Source organism: Castor canadensis, chromosome 11, assembly GCF_047511655.1.
Source record: "Castor canadensis chromosome 11, mCasCan1.hap1v2, whole genome shotgun sequence".
Lineage (NCBI taxonomy): Eukaryota > Metazoa > Chordata > Mammalia > Rodentia > Castoridae > Castor > Castor canadensis.
In genome coordinates this window covers 12,906,221-12,927,453 of record NC_133396.1, presented here as the reverse complement: position 1 = coordinate 12,927,453, position 21,233 = coordinate 12,906,221, and the positions used below count along the sequence as shown (strand labels likewise).

General features: G+C 35.6%; 2 protein-coding genes across 20 annotated transcripts in view; both read left to right on the top strand.

The window, feature by feature from the left end:
- The window catches only part of Cep112 (centrosomal protein 112), a 459,140-nt gene that overhangs the window by 310,514 nt on the left and 127,393 nt on the right, over positions 1-21,233 (top strand). The gene's annotated exons all lie outside the window — the stretch shown is intronic.
- On the top strand, positions 11,676-15,520 carry LOC109690648 (tubulin beta-4B chain-like). The gene has a single exon (XM_074048887.1). The coding sequence runs from the start codon at positions 14,963-14,965 to the stop codon at positions 15,518-15,520; it is 558 nt and encodes a 185-aa protein (XP_073904988.1). The 5' UTR covers positions 11,676-14,962.

Below are 21,233 nucleotides of genomic sequence, written 5' to 3'. Positions count from 1 at the left end.
TATGATTATTACTATTTCTTAATAATATATTTCTTCTCCACAAGTATTTAAAACTGATTTTAAAAATAAATAAAAATAAAAATTGATTTAAAAATGTAAAGCATTATTTATGTATTTGGTATTCTCAGTGAATTAATTATCTTTTATAAGTTTTTTTAAAATATTAGCTTATTAGTTAAGAATTTTTAAACATCCTCAAATTGTGCAGAAAAATCCCTTTAACTCCCATATTTTAAATTATATTCCCTTTAAAATATTTTTCTTTTAATTGGTTGATTACATTACTAGAGTATGTTTAAATTTTACATTATTTACACATATTTCAGTGATAGCAGGGCCTATACCTCTGCATGTGTGGCTAAAACCCTAGAAACTCAGCCAGGTATAGAGTATCATACAGCATTTTTGTGTGTTTTTCAGTATGTATTACAAATTATTGTTGAAAAAAGAAGAGCTGCATTTTAAGTGTGTGCAGATGTGAATTTTGGCTAACAGAACTATTTTTAGTGTTCATCTATGGTATTTTCTTGGCAAAGAAAACAGACATTTGTTTCCACTGCATAACTTTAACAGATCAGTAGACATCCTAGGAATACTCCAAGGAAGCAACCCTGGGTCATGGACAATACCTCATAAAACACTGCTATCTTTGAGTCTTACTTGGAATAGTTGCTTATATTAACACATTTCATATTTTGGAATGAGGAATTTTAACAGATTTTTGAGCCCGCTTTTAAACATTTATAACTTAGGTCTATATTTCTATAAATAATTGTAATTCTAATTTGGATTATGATGTTTATTGAATCCCGAGTATTTCATTAAATTGAAGGAAATATCATACCTTTTAGAGACTTTCTGAAAATAAATGATCGGAATTTCCACACTTAGATGATAACTCATGGTCCATCCACTTCTTTATTTGATATTTAATAGCACCAAGAAGCTATAAATGCATGATGTGAACTTCCAGATCTCTATTTTCCTTGGAGTCAACATATATTTAACAAGCATTTAATGTATACTTAGCTCAGTGCTGTGAAAGAGCATAAAAAAGATATGCAATTTTGTTACTGCTTTCTGGGAGCTTTTCTTATTGTAGTGAAAATGAGAAATACAAGCATAAAGAACTAGAAAACTATATATTTATGTGTCATAAAATTCTACATTAGTGTATAATTCTGGCAATTCAGAGAAAGTCTGTAGTAATCAGAGAATGTTTGAAGGAAGAGTTGGGCCTTTCATGTACAGTATCTGAATTGTCATTAGACAGAAGGTGTTTACTGAGGCAGTCAAAAGGGACAAAATGGGAAATGATGAGTTTAGGTCAAATTGGGAGAATGCCAGAGAGCGATTATTTACAAAAACTTCACTCATCATAAAGAAGATTGAAAGTTACTTTTAACATTTTTACTTTTAAACTTTTTACTGATATTTACTGCAAAGTTACAAAAATAGTACATAGAGTTTTCATATATCCTTTACCCAGCATTCCCTAACATTAACATCTTACATGTCATAGCACAATTACTAAAACCAAGGCATTGATGTATTGTAAAGCTACTCCTTTTCTGTTGTAAGATGAAAAGTGTCTTGGGAGAGACTATACAAATATCTTGGCCTTTTCCTTGAACTTTTGTATACTAATGTTATCATCCATTGGTGACATGTTTCCTGAAACAATTATTACCTCTTTTTTTGACTCACAGTTACTTTGACATTTTGGCATTTTTTTAGTTTTAAGTTATATTGAGGATGTTTTGTTTGTTTCATATCATTAAGTAAGAAAATACTAGAAGTTGAAAGTGACTTTTTTAAACACAAGATTCCTTTAAAGTGAGAAATCAGATATAAAAGAAAAAGAAAGTGAGGTTAGAGGGTAAGGTCTGTGAAAAAAATAAAACAATGCATCCTATAGGAGCTTTTGTACCTCCTCCTGAAGGGCCTCAGCTTAACTCTGTATTTCCCAGTAGCAAAAGTAAAGATAGCATACAACTCCAACAAGATTCAGTACAATAAACTTTTAGAAGTCATTAGTTCAAATTCTTAGAATTGGAAACAAGAGAAAAAATTACCAGGGGCTCTCCCAAAGAGGACAGGCACTTAATCCCAACAATACCCACCTGCACAGGACATGGCTTGTTTTTGTTTTTTTTTCCTTAGAATGGAAGTTGAGTAGTAGGTATTGTTTTGATTTTAACTTTTCTAAAAATAGAGTGATTGTTAGAGTTTGACATGACCTACTAGGACTCCATCTGAACTCCAGAAATTATAAGGTTTTTGATATTATTTGGGATTAAACAAATTATTAAACAGATAGTATTTACTTTAATAAAAAAAAATCCCTGCTATTTGAATGCTACTGTGCTAAATAACCAAAACCTTGCTATAGTAGTATTTTCCCTGGGCTGGATCTCAGATCACTAAAGGGAATTAAATAGGAATGTCCCAAAATAACCTTGTTATAAGATAGTCCCATAATATTAATCTTAAGGAGAAAGTTAGAACACAATTGTGATTTGCCTTTTTTTTTTTTTGCTTCTGATAAGTAGATCTACTGGATTCAAATATTGAGATGGGATGGTAGAGGAGTGGTTATTTCTAAAGAGCTGAATTTAGTATCTTAAAATATGTAACTTTTTATGTTGTACAGTGAAGGTTTTGCTATTTTTAACAAAAACCTTTTCAACAATATTTAAATGAATGGCTGCCAAACTGAGATATACAAAGTAAAAGAAATGTGTAATTCCTTGTTTCATTGTATTTCAGTATGATGTCTGACTCTCTAAATTACTTTGTAAATTACTCTATCACCAGTTTGATTCAGTTGCACTTCATATTCAAGTTAAGCATTTTTTGAGCATTGACAATAAGAGCTGGGTAATGTGCTAAGAACTGAGGCTACAAAACTGATCTAGACCTAAAGAATCCAAATGTATTTTAATATGGTTTTATAAACTACTCACAGATTAGTTGATATAGCTGAGAATAAAATATTCCAGCATAGTATTAGCTCAGACTAGATAGATATAGAACTCACCCAGCATAACTGGACTACATTTGGCAGGGTCTAAAGGATTTCCATGTTGTCTGTACTTACTAGGTTGTAAACTGAAAATAAAATGTTATAACAATTGCAAGAGTTTTGTTTTGACATGACTTTTAGCTTCTCTGTACTATCTTTTTAAAATGTGCCTTATATGGCCAAGGAATTTGACAGCTTTAGTCAAAAACCCAGATGTTGAAATTGACATTTATTTTTTAAATAACCCTGTGAGACTTCAGGAATAGAAGCAAGATGAGCCTACCTAATCTTTACTGTTAGAAATAGCATCAATTTTGATAGATAATCTTACAGAAATCTTAGGTTTTTAAAAATCATGTGTACAAGATTTATGTGAGCATAAAAGGAGTCTGATTTTTGCTTTGATCTGATCTTTCAAGAAGAAAAGAAAAAGTTATTTAGGAAATCACTTTGTAATCTTTTTAGTAAAAATAGCTATTGATTGTTTTAGCCTCACATCTTAATATCACAATTTTCAGCCATTGTTCTGTAATATTTTTAATTACTATTTTGGCTTTGTTCTCTTTCATTTGGTATAATTGACCACCAAATTAAATGAAGAGCTTTAGAGAATATGTGGAATGACTATACTTGTCAACTAATAAGTAACAGTCCCCTTTATTTTTAAATAGCCTTTTATTAATAAAATTTTTAATTAATATAATTAATTAAAAATTAATTATATGTTATGTTTATGTCACCACTTATCTGCTCACACACAAAATGGTTTTAAACAATGTGGGTAAACACAAAAGTCAGGTAACATTTTAGTTTTCACAGTTACTTATTTGGCAATCTCTGTGTACAAAATAACTGCTAGTATTTCCTGGAAGAAAGAATTATCAACTTCTTCCTCAGTCTCTTTATGGAATTTGCCTAGGAATAATAAATGAATGAATAAACAAGTACATTTTAGATGGAATGACTACATTGGTATACTGTACCAAACATTTAAAGAAGAAATAATATAAATTCAAAAGAATTATTTCAGAAAACAGAAGAGAAACACTTCACAACTCACCGTATCATTTTAGCATGACTCTGATAACAAAACATAATAATAATCCTTAACAAAATATTGTAGTCAGACTGAGCAGTATGTAAAAGGACAGTACTACATGATCAAGTGGGGATTATCCCAGGAATTCAGAGTTGGTTCAGCATTCAAAAATCGAGCAACATAATTACCATGTTAAAAATGAAAATAAAAATATATCTCAGTAGATGCAGAAAAAGCATTTGACAAAGTTTAACACCTATCTCAAGAACAGATACCAGAAACAGAATTCTGCAACTAAAATTATACTTAATGGTGTCAGACTGTATTATTCCTTCCCAAGATTAGTTACAAAGCAGAGATGTCCATTCTCTCCATTTTTCTACTTTGTACTGGAGGTGCTAGTCAGTGTAGCAAAGCAAGGAAAAGAACAAACAAAAAAAGGCATACAAATCAAAAGGGAGATGTATAACTGTCTTTATTTTTAGATAATACGTCATCTATATGAAATAACCAAAGGAAATCTACAGAAAAAAAACTAAGAACTAATAAGCAAATTTAGCAATTGACTGATCATTCATATTTCTACGTACTACCAACTAATGTTTGAAAATTGAATTTTAAAAAGTCAGTATCATTTACAATGGCATCACAAATATAAAATATTTGCATAACAGAATATGTGCCAGGTCTGTAAATCCGTAGATTGAAAACTATAAAATGTCCATGACATACATTAAAGAAGCATAAATGGAGAGAAATGCCAAGGTCACGGATGGGAAGACTCATCCTGGATAGAATGGAATTTTTCTCAGTGCAGATTTAATTAAAGGCTCAGTGGTATTTGTGTTGAAATATTATAGCCCCAGGTCTAAGTTTCATTTGAGCACTGTCTAATCACTTTTGAAAAAAAACAGAGTTTGATACTTCCTGATTTCCTGACTAACTATAAAAGCTGTAATAATCAAGAAAATGTGTGTGGTGATGCATACCTGTAATCCCAGTACATGGGAAGCTGAGACAGGAGGACTAAGAGTTCAAAGACAACATAGTGAGACCCTGCCTCAAGATATACAAGAGTGGGGACAGAGATTGTGGCATTGGAATAAATATAGACATGCCAATCAGTGCAACGAAATGAAGAGTCCTGAAGCAGACCTAATCACTTATAATCAATTGATTTAAAAAGTAATCCATAAATTGACTTACAAAATGGGTGTGGGAAGGACCTTTACTTTTACCTCACAAGTATGCAGAAGTTAACTTAAAATGAACGGACCTAAACCTAAGTGCATACAAAGAGTACAAAAGCCTAGGAGAAACCTTAGGAGAACGCTTTAGTGATGTTGATAAAGCAAAGGTTTCTTTGGCTGGATGCAAAACATGAAAGAAAAATCTGACAAAGTGGACTCATTGCAACTAAAATTTTTGCTTTTCAAATGACACTCAAAATAGAAAGGCAAACCACAACTGGGAGAGCACATTTACAAAGTGTGCATCTGATAAAGAATTTTTGTCCTTTTATACCAAAAACTCTTTATAACTCAATAATAAGGCATACTTTTAAAAAGAAGAAAATGACTCAATTAGCTTCATCATAGGTACTGTGATAATTGAAAATTAACTATGTTGTTGGAAAACTGGTTTTATTTAACTATACTGTGAAAATCAAAACTCATAATGACTGGACTGCCTCTAGGAAATGTAATTACATCTACTTTCAAAGCTTATTAACTTTGTAGGTTTGTAGTTCCGCTGATCATATGGCAGGGGAAATACCCCGTGTCATTTTAGGGGAGCACTACACTGTGTTTGTTGGATGCTTCTTGTCCTAATTGTTCTTACTGCCTACTAATGAAAATGGCCAACATTTACTGCACCAAGGGACAAGCATTGCTGTAAAAGTTTGTCTTGTCTCCTTACAACCACCCTATCTTGTAAGTGCTTTTGTTCCTTTTGTGAGGGCTTAGAGCTTAGGGATGTGGAGAGATGAGATTCAAACTCAGTTTGCTTCCAGAACCTGTGCTCTTACCTACTCTGTTACACACATGGTGACAATATGTATACTGTCCACCTTGAGAAGGGAAATCCAGGAAGCCATGGGAACAGACCAATGCATACAACTTCCTCTTAGGAGCAGGAAGGCCTCCCTGAGGGTGTAAGAAGGAGCATGAGGTACACGTGCAGGAAGAGGTGTGAGTTCCAGCAAAGCCTCTGTCAGTAATTGTCAGTGCCTAGGCTAAGCAACCTAGGCACACAGCCTTCCTGCACATGATTCTGCCCTTCTCATCTGTGCCTACTATGTTTAAGTTTGAACTTTCCATGTTTTCTCATTTCTGTTCTATTATGAGGAAAGGGCTTCTTTGGTGAATAAAAGTAACTATGTTTGCAAATACTTTCCCCATTATCCTTTTTTTCCCTTCTCATTTCCACCCCAACAACTTGATCAAAGAGTACAAAATTTTACGCTGGGTATGATAGCACACACCTGCAATCCCAGCTACTCATGAGACAGAGATGGGGTTTGAGGCTAGTTCAGGCAACAAAGTTGATGAGACCCCATCTCAACCAAAAAGCCAGGTATGATGGTACATTTCTGGTACAGCTGTGTGGGAGGCATAGGGAGTAGGAATGAAGTCCAAAGCCAACCCTGGGTAAAAATGCAAGACCTTACATCCTAAAAAACAAACAAACAAAAACCTAAAGCATAAAGGGCTGGGGGCATGGTTCATCAGTGGCAGAGCAATACCCAACAAACTCAAGGCCCGGGGTTCAAACCTCAGTACCACCAAAAAAAAAAAAGTACAAAATTTTATATAGAATTAATCTTCTTAAAAGAGGACACTGTCAACAAATGAACAAATTATTCTGTATTTTTAAATGTCAAACTTCCCAGATATTCAGTTTTTCACTTGCAAATAAATTCTTGAAAATAGTTGTTACATGTTTAAACAACTGTGGAACTTACTGTGTGCCTACCAGCATGTGTCACCCTTCCACATGTGTTATCTACTCTCTCATTCTCACAACATTGCATTTGAATGGTCAGAAATACCAAGGCTCCAATGAATTCAGGAGCTTGCTCAGAGGTACACAGCTGCAAGAGTCTAATTCCAATGTGTCATTCCCCAGAAACCTGTGTTGGGAAATGTTCACTTCCTGTACCATGACCCAGCTAATCCTGCCATCTGTTCGCTCAGATAGGTCACCATGAACAAAGGATAGAAGCAGCTCTTGCTTTGCAGGATTGGTGGCCTTAGGAGCCAGTTCGTGCCTGCTGCCACATTCCTCACTTCCCAACAGACACTGATTGGGTGTCACCCCCACAATTCGCACGGCACTGTTTGTGCACACGTCCCCACCTTCATTTCTTGTTTTTACTTTGATTGCTCTTGAGTATTTAATAGCTGACCAATCTTTTAGCTCTTGTTGGATCACTTTGGGCTTGATTTTAGATCCATTTGACTTAGGGAATCCTCTTTAATTATGCCTTTTCAAGCAGAATTGCTGGTCTATGTTGCTGGACAAACTGGAACTTTTCCTGGTGTTTCAGTGTAGCATGACCAGAAATCCTCCTGCCATGTGTTGCAAGCCATGTGTGTACAGGGGTGATGCTCACCCCTGTATTATCTTACTGTTTGAAATAAGGTCATGTTCTAGATTTTTGGTTTATGCTTTAATTTGCATTATACCTTTTTACTTCCATATGAAATTTTTTTCTATTCCATAGTAGCTTTAGAAAAATAACATTTGCTTTTGTCTTCAATGCTAGCAATGTTAAAAGCAAGCTTTTATTTTATGTAAATTCTAAGTTTTATACATTTATTTTTTAAGTGTAAGTTCTCTTTTCAGATTTTGCTTTGACATCTGTAGAAATGTCTGTCAGCTTAAATAGCAATGCTTGAAAGTCACCATGACTTTTGAAAGTAACTAGATTGTCTTATCATTGTCTTAGAGAGATTAAGGATGCTTGTTTGGGTGCTTTTTTTCTAAATAAAACTGAAGTTTTGTTGTTCTATTGTAATATTCATTTTAATCTTGTTGGTCTCTTTTGGAGATAATATATAACGGGAACCAAAAATAGTTCAATAAGAAGCCTTCAATTATAAATGGAGCTGACTGTTGTTTGATTGTGTTAGGTATCCCTGTCAGCTGCATTACCCTGCTGCTCTTGATAGATGTGGAAAATTTTTCTGGGCCTTTGGGGTCTATTTTGGTGTAATGGGGTGTAAATCATTCCTAGTCCTCTGTTAACTGATCTATCTACAAGAAAGAAAGCCATTTTATACATGTAAATATCCTGGAGAGCAGAGAAAAAGAAAATCAAGGGAGAATAAGATAGTTTTCAACAAGAAACAATTGCCTCACCACGGAAATCCAGGAAATCATCAGAGACTACTTTGAAAGCCTAAGCTCGAATAAATTTGAAAATCTTGAAGAAATGGACACATTTCTAGAAACTTACAACCACCCAAAACTGAACCAAGAGGATATTAATCACCTGAGTAGATCCGTAACGCAAAACGAAATTGAAGCAGCGATCAAGAGTCTCCCAAAAAAGAAAAGTCCAGGACCTGATGGATTCATTGTTGAATTCTATCAGACCTTTAAAGAAGAACTAATACCAACTCTCCTTAAACTGTTCCACAAAATAGAAAGGGAAGGAACATTGCCTAACTCATTTTATGAAGCCAATATTACTCTCATCCCAAAACCAGACAAAGACACCTCCAAAAAGGAGAACTATAGGCCAATTTCCTTAATGAACATCAATGCAAAAATCCTCAATAAAACAATGGCAAACCAAATCCAACAACACATCAGAAAGATCATACACCATGACCAAGTTGGCTTCATCCCAAGGATGCAGGGGTGGTTCAGCATACGCAAATCTATAAATGTAATACAGCACATCAATAGAAGCAAAGACAAAAACCACTTGATCATCTCAATAGATGCCGAAAAAGCCTTCGACAAGATCCAACACCAATTCATGATAAAAGCTCTAAGAAAACTAGGAATAGAAGGAATGTACCTCAACATTGTAAAGGCTACATATGACAAACCTACAACCAACATCATACTTAATGGTCAAAAACTGAAACCATTCCCCCTAACAAGACAAGGGTGCCTGCTATCCCCACTTCTATTCAACATAGTACTGGAATTTCTAGCCAGAGCAATTAGGCAAGAAGAAGAAATAAAAGGAATACAAATAAAGAAACTGTCAAAATATCCTTATTTGCAGACAACATGATCCTATACTTTAAAGACCCAAAAAAACTCTGCCTAAAAACTCTTAGACACCATAAACAGCTACAGTAAGGTGGCAGAATACAAAATCAACCTACAAAAATCATTAGCTTTTCTATACACTAACAATGAACAAACTGAGAAGGAATACATGGAAACAACTCCATTCACAATAGCCTCAAAAAAAATCAAATACCTAGGAGTAACTTTAACAAAGGATGTGAATGACCTTTACAAGGAGAATTACAAACTCCTGAAGAAAGAGATCAAGGAAGACTACAGAAGATGGAAAGATCTCCCTTGCTCATGGATCGGTAGAATCAGCATAGTAAAAATGGCTATACTACTGAAAGCAATCTACATGTTTAATGCAATTCCCATCAAAATCCCATTGGCTTTCATCATAGAGATTGAAAAATCTACCCTAAAGTTTATTTGGAAACACAAGAGACCACAAATAGCCAAGGCAATACTCAGCAAAAAGAGCAAAGCTGGAGGTATCACAATACCTGACTTCAAACTATATTACAAAGCAATAGCAATAAAAACAGCATGGTGCTGGCACAAAAACAGACATGAAGACCAGTGGAACAGAATAGAGGACCCAGATAAGAAGCCACACAACTACACCCACCTCATTTTTGACAAAGGTGCCAAAAATATACGATGGAGAAAAGACAGCCTCTTCAACAAATGTTGTTGGGAAAAGTGGTTACTTGTCTGCAAGAAACTGAAACTAGATCCATGTTTATTACCCTGTACTAGTATCAACTCAAAATGGATCAAGGACCTAAATATCAGACCTGAAACTCTAAGTTACTACAGGAAGGAGCAGGAAACACTCTGGAACAAATAGGTACAGGCAAAGACTTCCTCAATAGAACCCTAGCAGCCCAGCAACTAAGAGAAAGGATGAATAAATGGGACTTCATAAAATTAAGCTCCTGCACAACAAAAGAAATGGTCTCTAAACTGAAAAGACCTCCCACAGAGTTGGAGAAAATATTTTCCAGCTAGACATCAGACAAAGGACTGATAACCAGAATATACAGGGAACTTGAGAAGCTAAACTCTCCTAAAATCAATGAACCAATTAAGAAATGGGCAACTGAACTAAACAGAACTTTTTCAAAAGAAGAAATTCAAATGGCCAAAAACACAGGAAAAAATGCTCACCATCTCTGAACATAAAGGAAATGCAAATCAAAATCACACTAAGATTCCACCTCACCCCTGTTAGAATAGCCATCATCCAAAACACCACCACCAACAAGTGTTGGCAAGGATGTGGGAAAAAAGGAACCAGTGGAAAAAAGCTACTGCTGGTGGGAATGCAAGCTGGTGCAACCATTCTGGAAAAAAATTTGGAGACTTCTTAAAAATCTAAACATAGACCTGCCATATAATCCAGCAATCCCACTCCTGGGCATATACCCAAAGGAATGCAATACAGGCTACTCCAGAGGCACCTGCTCACCCATGTTTATTGCATCACTATTTACAATAGTGAACAGATGCCCCACTACTGATGAATGGATCAAGAAAATGTGGTACTTGTACACAATGAAATTTTACTCAGCCATGAAGAAAAATGAAATCTTATCATTTGCAGGTAAATGGATGGAACTGGAGAACATCATTCTGAGCGAGGTCAGCCAGGCTCAGAAGACCAAAAATCGTATGTTCTCCCTCATATGCGGACTTTAGATCTAGGGTAAATGCAGCAGTGTGGTTGGACTTGGATCACAAGAAAAGGGGAGAACACATACGGGAGATATAGAAATAGGTAAATACCCAAAACTTGAAAGCGTTTGATGTCCCCAGTCCAGAGGAACTAATACAGAAACCTTAAAATGACAGGTTATCCTGAGCCTGTCAGGAACCAATGTAAACATCAGAGTTGAATCAACATGGATCGTAACACATGGGTACATGAAAGCAATAGTAGGAATCTTTCTGTATAGCTATCCTTAACTCAACTAGCAAAAACACTTTGTCTTTCTTATTATGCATATGTCTTTTCTTCAACAAAATCAGTCACAAGGGCAGAACAGGACCTGCCTGAAACTGAGGAGGGGAGGGAGGAAAGCTGGGGGAGGGGGGAAATGACCCAAACAATGTATGCACATGTGAATAAATGAACAAAAAAAATACAAAATAAATAAAATTTAAAAATTAAATTAAAATAAATTAAATAATTAAATTTCATGCAAAAAAATTTCAGTGATTTAACTTACTAAATATTTATTAAGTAAGACTATAATATAGTGCTATTTTCATAGGTCTAAACTGATTGTTTACCAGTAACTTAATTTGATTAATATTTTCCTAGATTATAATTTCAGTGTTGGTTGACAGGGACATTCCATTATCTTTAACATCATTGGTCATTCATAGCTGAAGAAGAGAGTGTGAAGAACTCACACCCAGTCCTTTATATATTGGCCCAGAAGTGACACGTATTCCATACACAGCCCATTAGGCAGATCTAGACATGGGGGCCCACCTACCTACCTGCAAGGAGCTTGGAAATTCATATGGGGGTGGCATGCCAGGGTAGGCATGAATATTCAGCTACCAGTAAATGCTCTGCTGCAGTCCACCCTCCCCTTTAGCCACTGTACCATTTATTGGTTTGTCTTTATAGTCAGAGTCTGCAAAAGGACTATTTACTTACTTTCTCTTCTGTGTCATGTTCTCCTCTCTTTTTCATCCATGGCAATGAAGCTTTTAGCCACATTAGTGCATGAAGCATGGATTCAGCAACAGGTGATGTCTTACCTAAATGTAATGCTCAGTCCTCAGTTTTCATCTCAGCTGACCTCTCAGTAGTTAGAACACCCCTGGTCACTCCCTCTCTGGTGCACCCCAATCACTTTATTAGGAGGCACATTATACTACCCAGGGTTCCCTCTTGCTGGCCAGCTGCTCCTACTCTGCCTCCTTTTATTGGCCCTATCTTATCTTCACACACCCTTAAGTCCTGAACTCTCTTCTTAACTCATCACATCCAGGCCCAAAGCTTTAAGTGCTCTCTACATGCTGGTAACTTTCAGTTTGTTCTCTGGTCCTAGTTTCTTCTCTGAACTCCAGACTTATATATCCTACCTCCTCCCAAACTCCTGACCGGAAATTCCAATAGGCCTCTCACACTTAATATTTCTTTTGATTCTCCCCGAGTCTTTCCCAAACAAACAAATAGTACTTAGTCATCCTTGACTCATTTCTCTTTTTCATCCACACATTCTTCCTGTCAGAAAGTCCTGCTGAGTCTTTCTTCCAACTATATCCCACATCAGACAGTTTTGAGATCGTGTAATTTCTCTGTTTAAAACCTTCCAGTGGCTTCTTCTCACTACTAGAACAAAATGGAAATTCTGTATCTTTGTCCACAGGGCCCTTGCCCAGATCCTCTTCACCCCTCAATTACACAGTTCCAGTCTTTATGACCAGGCCAAACTTGTCATAAACCTAAGGCCTTTGACCTTGCTTTCCTGTCTGCATTCCCTCCTCAGATCTTGTATCTCCCAATAACCACCTATTCTCTGCCTAAATGTTAGAATATACCCTATCCTTTTCTGTTATTATACCCTGTATTACTCCATACATTTCTCAATTCTTATGCCTTATTGTTGTTATTTTACTTATTATCATTGTTGTTTCCCCTGTGCTTAGAGCAGTGCCTGGCATACAGTAGGCATCCATGCAAATTTGCTGATAGATAGATGAATGGATCATTAATGTTTTTCCCAACTGTAGCACTTTAAAATGAGACAGAAAAGATTTCAGAAGGAATAATACTTTGACCTTCATTTCACCAAATAGTAATATTGATATGTATACTTCTGTCTTCTGGAAACAGAACAAAACAATAACATTCTTCTGCTTTTGTAGCAAATGCGTAACTTAAAATTCTGAAAATAATGCAGAACTGGTAAACATTTGAAACAGGACAATTAAAGTGATAAAGAGAATGAAGCTTCTTCAATAAAAAGATTATTTAAAGTTTTGAATTTTGTGTAGAATATTTGAGAGATTCTATAACACCATGGATAGGTTAATTCAGATTATCTTTTCAACAAAGTACTGTTTGGATGAATTTGAAAGAGATCATTTCAAGCTAAATAAAAAGAAGAATAGGGTTACATCAATTATCAGATATTTTCCAGGAATAAAATATCCCTTCTTTCAGTTTCCATATAAGCAAAATATGATACCTAGATGTATGCCAACATTTACCATTTTGAAGGCTATTTTACTAACATGCTCCATTACCCCCACTCTTTCAGCAACAACAAAAATTGTTAAAGACATCAACTCAGAGTCATCACTTTAATTATTCTGGTGCACATAAGAGATGGTCTGTAATAAATGTGACCTCCATGGTCATTCTAGTGCTGTCTCAATTTTGTAGCTCTTCCATGTCTCCCTCCCCTGTCAGTTGTTACTTTATGCTGATGACAGCTGCTTCCCATCTCTTGACTGGTTTTCTACACAACCAGTAGCATGAGCAAGGGCAGCTCCTAAATATTACGCACCAGAGTCACCAGAACTCTGATTTCTGGGAAGAGAAGTATTGTGGTAGCAGTAGAAATAGTAAAATAAGAGGATGGGGGAGGGGGAGGGGGGAGAAATGACCCAAACAATGTATACACATGTGAATAAATGAATAATAAAAAAAGAAATAGTAAAATAAAATAAAGCACATTAAAATAATGATGTTTGCTTAGGACTTTTATGACTCTTCCCGCCACTGTAAAGACTACTTGTATAGGATTTATCCTTTGCGTAGATGGACTTTGATCCTTACCTGGCATGATGGTGTTTAATGTAAGTCACATATCATATTATATTATAACATGTTGAAGATATGATTCATATTTAAGATGGCCACAGATCCCAGTTTCAATGCCTGTTTTTCACTGTAATTCTTAATATTCTCTACATTCTCAAAAGTTATCCAATTTTGACAATAAATTATATATACAGATTATATATAAATGTACAAATGCATTTTAAATAACTTGAAAAGTACCAGTAATTTTTTCATTCAGCCTAGAATGTAGCTGTTTGAAATTAGGAATTAAGTAAGTAATTTTTAAGTAATATCATCAGAAACATCCTTAATGGAGAATTACGTCCAATGTATTAAGCCAAAAGAAATGTGAAAGAAATGTGAGTTAGGAAATTTTTCTACTATCTCTTCTAAGAGAAAATTTGTAATTATATAGTCCAAACATGCATGTTGAGTGAATAACTAGATTTATTCACCTACAATTGAAGTAGAAAAATATCTGAAATTTGTTGCTATTTTGGGGGGCCAGGGTGTTGCTCCGTGGTAGAGCATGCGTTTATTATATGTGAGGCCCTGAGTTTGATCCCCAACAGTCCCTCCCCCAAAAAAAGCTTTATAGATTTAGAATACAAAAGTTTCATGAGCATAGAGATAATTTTCTTTTATATTTGTGAATCAAGAATCAACGTTCCTCTGTTTTAAACTATCTTTTGGCTTAGGTAAGCCAGACAAAACACATTTTTAGAAATTCTGGATAATTAATTTCAACTCTTTTAAGAAACAGCCTAAGAGGTTTCTAAAGGTGGCAAATTCTTCTCCATGAGGCTGGTTTAAATTTGAATTTCTTTTATCTATGCTAAGTGTCTGTTCTAAAAATATAATCTTGATGTTACTGCTTCCAAGCTTTTCTGTCTGCCTAACATGCACAGCTTGGAAACACATTGCCTCACCCTGCAAGGCAGCCAGCATCATGCCTGAGATCGTGTACATCCAGGCAGGCCGGTGCGGCAACCAGATGGTTGCGAAGTTCTGGGAAATCATCAGTGATGAGCATGGAATTGATGCCACTGGCAGTTACCATGGCAACAGTCACTTACAGCTGGAGAGAATCAACGTGTACTACAATGAAGCAGCTGGCAACAGATACGTACCTCGGGCCATCCTGGTGGACCTGGAGCCAGGCACAATAGACTCTGTAAGATCAGGACCATTTGGCCAGATCTTCAGACCAGACAACTTCGTATTCGGTCATAGTGGCTTGGTGGAAAAAAAAAAAAAAAAATATATATATATATATATATATATATATATATATAAAAATCTCAAGATATTAACACCTGTTAGATCAAGGTTAAACAAACATATACTAAAAAACAGTCACTTCTGTCAGTGTGTTTTTGTCTACAACTAGGAAGAATCCATAATTGTAAACTATTTTAAATTTATTAAATTTTCACTGTGTGAAAGTTCAAAATTAATAAGTTCTAAATGATTCATAAATACTCTTTTTAGGATTAGGTATGGTGGCATATACCTGTAATTCCAGCTACATGGGAAGTAGTGATGGGAAGATCAAGGTTTGAAGCAAAAAATTAAGATCTTATCTCATAAATCAAGCTAGGTATAGAGATTTGTGCCTGTAGTCCCAGCTACACAAGGTGTGAAGGTAGAAAGATTGCAGTCTGAGGCCAGCCTGGGGCAAAAGTACAAGATCCTATCTGAAAAATAACAAAATCAAAGAGAGCTGGGGTATGGCTCAAGTGGTAGAGCACTCACATAGCAAATGCAAGGCCCTGAATTTAAACCCCAGTACAACACAATAACAAAAAGGAATCTTCTCATTAGGAAACTTAAGTGCACACATACATAGAGACATTTAATTTAGCGAATGTTTACCTAAGAATAGTCAATGCATAAGACAAAACATAGGTATTGTTGTACAAGAAACTTGTAATATGAATGGTATGGAAATTAACTTTATGCAGTTATCTTTCTGTAGATAATAGTTTGAACAGAGCTTTTACCTTTTAGTATACCATATGATGGCTGGTTAAACAGTGCAGCCAATTATATTTTGAGCAAATAATGCAACCCTCTTGGGGAAGGACTTATTTGATGCAAGTTCAGTTTATATCCACATTAATTACATACTGAAACTTTTGACACAAATATGAGATACTTTTTCTTTAACCATATAGTTACCACTTTTTCCCATTTAAAAATGATGCATGGTAGGGAAAAAAAGGGGGAATGTTATTCATATACCATGATATATCCTGCTATATCAGTGGTATAATGTTGTGTAACACAATCACCACAAGATAGACTATGGCTTCAAAAACCAGTATTAATGCTAAACAATTGCTGTGGGTTTGGAATTTGGGAACTGTTTGGGTGATTCTTTGGGTGTGTCATGTGGTCGCAGTCAGTAGCTGGACCCAAGGTTATTGTGAAGTCTTCTTTACTTGCACTTCTGGTACTTGGACAAGCAAGGTACTTTGTTGACACCTCTCTCTGTCTCATTACAGCAGTCAGAGTAGCTGGATGTCTACCATGTTGGCTTAGTACTCCCAAGGCTCATGCCCTAGAACAAAAGCCAGGTGGAATCCATATCAGCTTTTTAACCGGGTCTTAGAAACTAAGTGGTGTTATTTCTGCCACTCCTTTGGTTAAGTGATTTCTAAGTCTACCAAGGCTTAAGCAATGAGAACTCCTTGACTCTACCCCTTGATGAAGGAGTGTTGATACCATGTAGTAAGATGAGTATGTGGAATGGAATATATATTTGTGTGACCATCTTCAGAAAGTATAGTCTGCTACACAGGTAAAACATGAATGACTGTAAAGCATGAGGTGCTGTGACAAATGCCTAACACCCATGTACTTCTGCAACCATCATCTAGCCATTAACTGGCCAAGCAGACTTCACTAGCCACACGTGACAGAGAACACAGACGTTATATTAGTTCAGAAAAGTCTTTAAATAAATAGTAACACAACAACAACAACAAAAAAAACAGCAGCAACAAACAACTCTGAGGAGAGAAGAAAGTCTAATTTCTGAAGTTGCCAAATTATAATATTCACAATATCCCATTTTTTAGCAAAATAATTACAAGCAAAGTATGGCCGAAAGGGCAGGAAAAAAATCAATAAAAATTATCCCTGAGGATGCATATATGTTGGACTTATTAGACAAAGATTTGAAATATGTTCAAAGAACTAAAAAAAACTTAAAGAAATTAGTAAGGGAAAAAATAACAGCTGATTTCTCATTAGAAACCATATAAGTCAGAAACAAGTGGAATGAAATACTCAAAATCCTTAAGAAAAAGATTGTTATCCAAGAATTCTACATTCAACAAAATCACCCTTTTTAAATGAAGGACAAATAAAAACATTCCAAGATAAACAAAAATTGGATTTGTATCTTGCTAGACTCAAATGTAAGAACTAAAATTCTTAAAAGCAGGCATACCAAAAGCTCTTCATGACCGTGGATAAAATGGTGATTTCTTAGATATTAAAATAATTGCAAAAAACAACAAAAGATAAAATAATTTGGGCTTAATCAAAATTTAAAATTTGTGCTGCAAAAAACAACATGATAAAGACAACTCAGAATGGGAGAAAACATTTAAAAATTGTATGTCTGATTTTAAAAGTGTGATGCATGATGAACTTTTGTGACTCAGCAATTAAAAGGCAGATAACCAGATTTTAAAGCAAATAAAGGATTTGAATAAATATTTCTCCAAGAAGATATAATGATGGGCAATAAGCATATCAAAAGATGCTCAACCAGGCACAGCAGCTAGCTCCTGTAATTCTAACTACGTGGGAGACTGAGATTGTGAGGATCATGGTTCAAGGCCAGCTTGGACAAACAGTTCACAAGATCCGCATCTCCAAAATAACCAAAGCAAAATAGACTAGAGGTATGGCTCAAGCAGTAAAGCTCTGGCTTTCCAAGTGCAAAGTCCTGAATTCAAACCATAATCTCCCCTACACACACACACACACACACACACACACACACACACACACACACACACAGATATTCAGCATCATTAATCATTGTGGAAATACAAATCAAAGCGACAATGAAATAGAAAATAGTAAATCACTGGGATGGCTATGTCAAAGTCAAACCAGTAACAAGTGGTGGAAAAAAAGATGGTGAAAAATCAAAACCCTCACACTTTGATAGTGGGAATGAAAAAGGGTACGGCAAGTTTGCAAAACAGTTGAGCAATACTTGAAAAAGTTAAACATAGAGTTACCATATAGGACCCAGAGACTTTGCTCATTGGTATATCCCCAAAATTTACACATCCATGTTCATAGCAACATTATTCATAATAGTCAAAAAGTAGCAACAACTCAAATGTTCTGATAAATAGATAAACAAAATGCGGCATGTCCATACGACAAAACATTATTTAGTTATTAAAAAAAGGAATGAATTACTGGCATATACTACATATGGGTAAATCTTGAAAGTAATTTAAAAATGAAATAGATACCAAAGGCCACATGTTGTGTGATCTCTTTATATGAACTATTCTGAATAGACAAACTCAGAGACAGAAAATAGGTTTGAATCTCTAAGTGCTGGGAGTTAGGAGAAAGAAAATCATAGTTAATAGTATATAGTTTCCTTTGGAGGCAATGAAAAAATTTGAATCAGCTGATGATGATGGCTGTACAACTTTGTAAAGTTGAAAAACTACTGAATTTTATACAGTTAAGGCAAATTTTATGGTGAATAAATTATATCTCAATTTTTTCAAAAAGAGAGTAGACTATGGAAGAAAAGAAAGGAGAACTTGTGGGAAGTTGACTTCATGCCCTATTTCTGGGAAATATAGATTACTCACCCATAGTTATCCAGATCTCAATATATCTCCTTTAGTTTGTTTCAGTAGTACTCTGAAAAATATGTCAAAACTAAGGCTCTTAAAATAAGAATTGCCATAGGAAAATCCATTTGAGAATTTGTCTGTGTGGGTGCCAGTGTACTTGTGAAAGAGAGGTAATAGGTAGATGATGTGTAAAAGGTTTAACATAGTTATTTCCTGTTGTTCAGTTTATTTTTTTATTTGCCCTAATGTAACTTTCTCTTTCAGAAAGAGGTGTAAGGCTAGCATTGCCCCATCTCACTGCTCTCTAGATTATAGTTGCTTTAGAACTTTAAGCAAAGCCCTACCCACTGGCCCCAGGTCTCTGAATGTTGCCAGTTATCTGCTTTGCCCTTCTGGTTGATTCGCCACAGTCCCAGGGAGTCATCTTCCCAACCTTGCTTCTATTCATTTTACTCCCTCTAACATATTCATAGACCTCTAACATGTCCTACTGCATCTAGAAGAAAATCCAGATTCCTTGGTCTGAGACTCCTTGATTTGGCCCAAATCCTGAATTATTGGCCCTAAAGCCAGAGTTGAGTGGGAGACTGACAAGAGACTGGATATATCCAGTAATGATGAGAGTAAGGGAAGTCGGGATTGGTGCCAGCTTACATTCCTAACTCCCTTCCCTGGCACTGGAAGCTTGTCTAAGCTGTCAGGGGAAAATGTTTTCTTATTAGTGGATATTCATAAGAATCTTCTGTTGTCGGCCATAGACTTTTTTTTTTTTCAAAAAGTAGGGGCAGGGGGAGCTTATTTAGGAAATTGTGCATAGAAAACATTTCAATTTTGATCAAATTTAAAAGTAACACTGAAGAAATACATACAATATTACCATATTCTTAAACTTTTTAAGTCAAGTAGATGGAGCCAGCTTTTGGTTCTATTTTAGACTAAAGTATTTATATTATGCCTTTGTCCAGTCAAGGAAATTTAAACATTTTCTTCTTGCTTCTTTGACAGAGAAATCATTTTGTTCACATCTTTTGTTTTGTTTTTGTATTTAAATATTCTGAAATCTTATGGCCATTAATAAAGATTAAGAGATTAAGAGTTCACTAAAGCCCTGTAGAACAAATTCTGTTTCGTAATGTACTTGAAGGTGAAATTTTATTTGGTCTTAATTTTTTTTGGTGAATTGAAAACCACAGTCATGTAGTTCATGAGAAAAGTATTTCAAGGATTTTAGTAGCTTTAGATTCTAATGCAATTAACTATCACCTTTTCAAACAAGAAATAGTAAAAAGTCTTGGAATGTTTCCAAGTTCTGTTCTGAGATTCTGGTAGTAGAGATGAGTGCTTATGACAAGTGATAGGATATTAAGCATGCCAAGAGGCTGGTTTAGAATGCAATTGAGGTCATGTGAAAATCTAAATGAAACTTAATAATGGATAGGACATAGGATAGCAGAGTGTGCCCTTTATAACTTAACTCTCCTATGGATTTAAGCTGTGTGAGTCGGTCTTTTAAAATTACTGACACAGGGGTCCTGGCAACATTACTAGTCCTACAAGCCTGGGGACCAGATTGTCATTTATGGTGGATTCAACAAAAGAGGAGCTTCAGTGTTCTTGGAAGCCAGCTGTCAGTCAGCCTTTCCTCCAAATACACTAACCTAGATAAGAATCTTTCACTCAAATATCTGTAGGAAGAGAATAAATTTCAAAATTTTGAAGCAAAAGTATGAGTATGTTCATCTTTTATAAGTAGTTATAAAATAATTACATCCACTTGTCCTGGGAGAACATTGGAGGTACTCCCTCGATAAGGCCCAGAAGGAGGCCAATTCATAAAGATCCAAGGGATGCAGGATGCTGAAGATGTTCCACTGTGTCTAGAAAACTAGTAAGATTCCAGAAGGAATCTTGAGGCTGTGCATATCCAGCCAGATCATATCACTGAGGCTCCACACTCACATGCCACCCACCTAGTCATCTCCAGAGGTACCAGACAACTGAGCTATAAACATTTCACACTGTTTCTCGCTTTAGCCAACAACATGAGAGGTCCTCTTGTTCATGGCCTTACCACCCTGAACACACCTGATCTCATCTGATCTCAGAAGCTAAGCAGGGTCTGGCCTGGTTAGTACTTGGATGGGAGAGGTCCTTTTGCCCTTCATGGGCAAAACCCATGACCCTTTTGACCAAGGTTCTTCCACTGGATTCTTAGCATCAAGAACAAGATTGTTTTGATATGATCATTAGGTCAAAGAA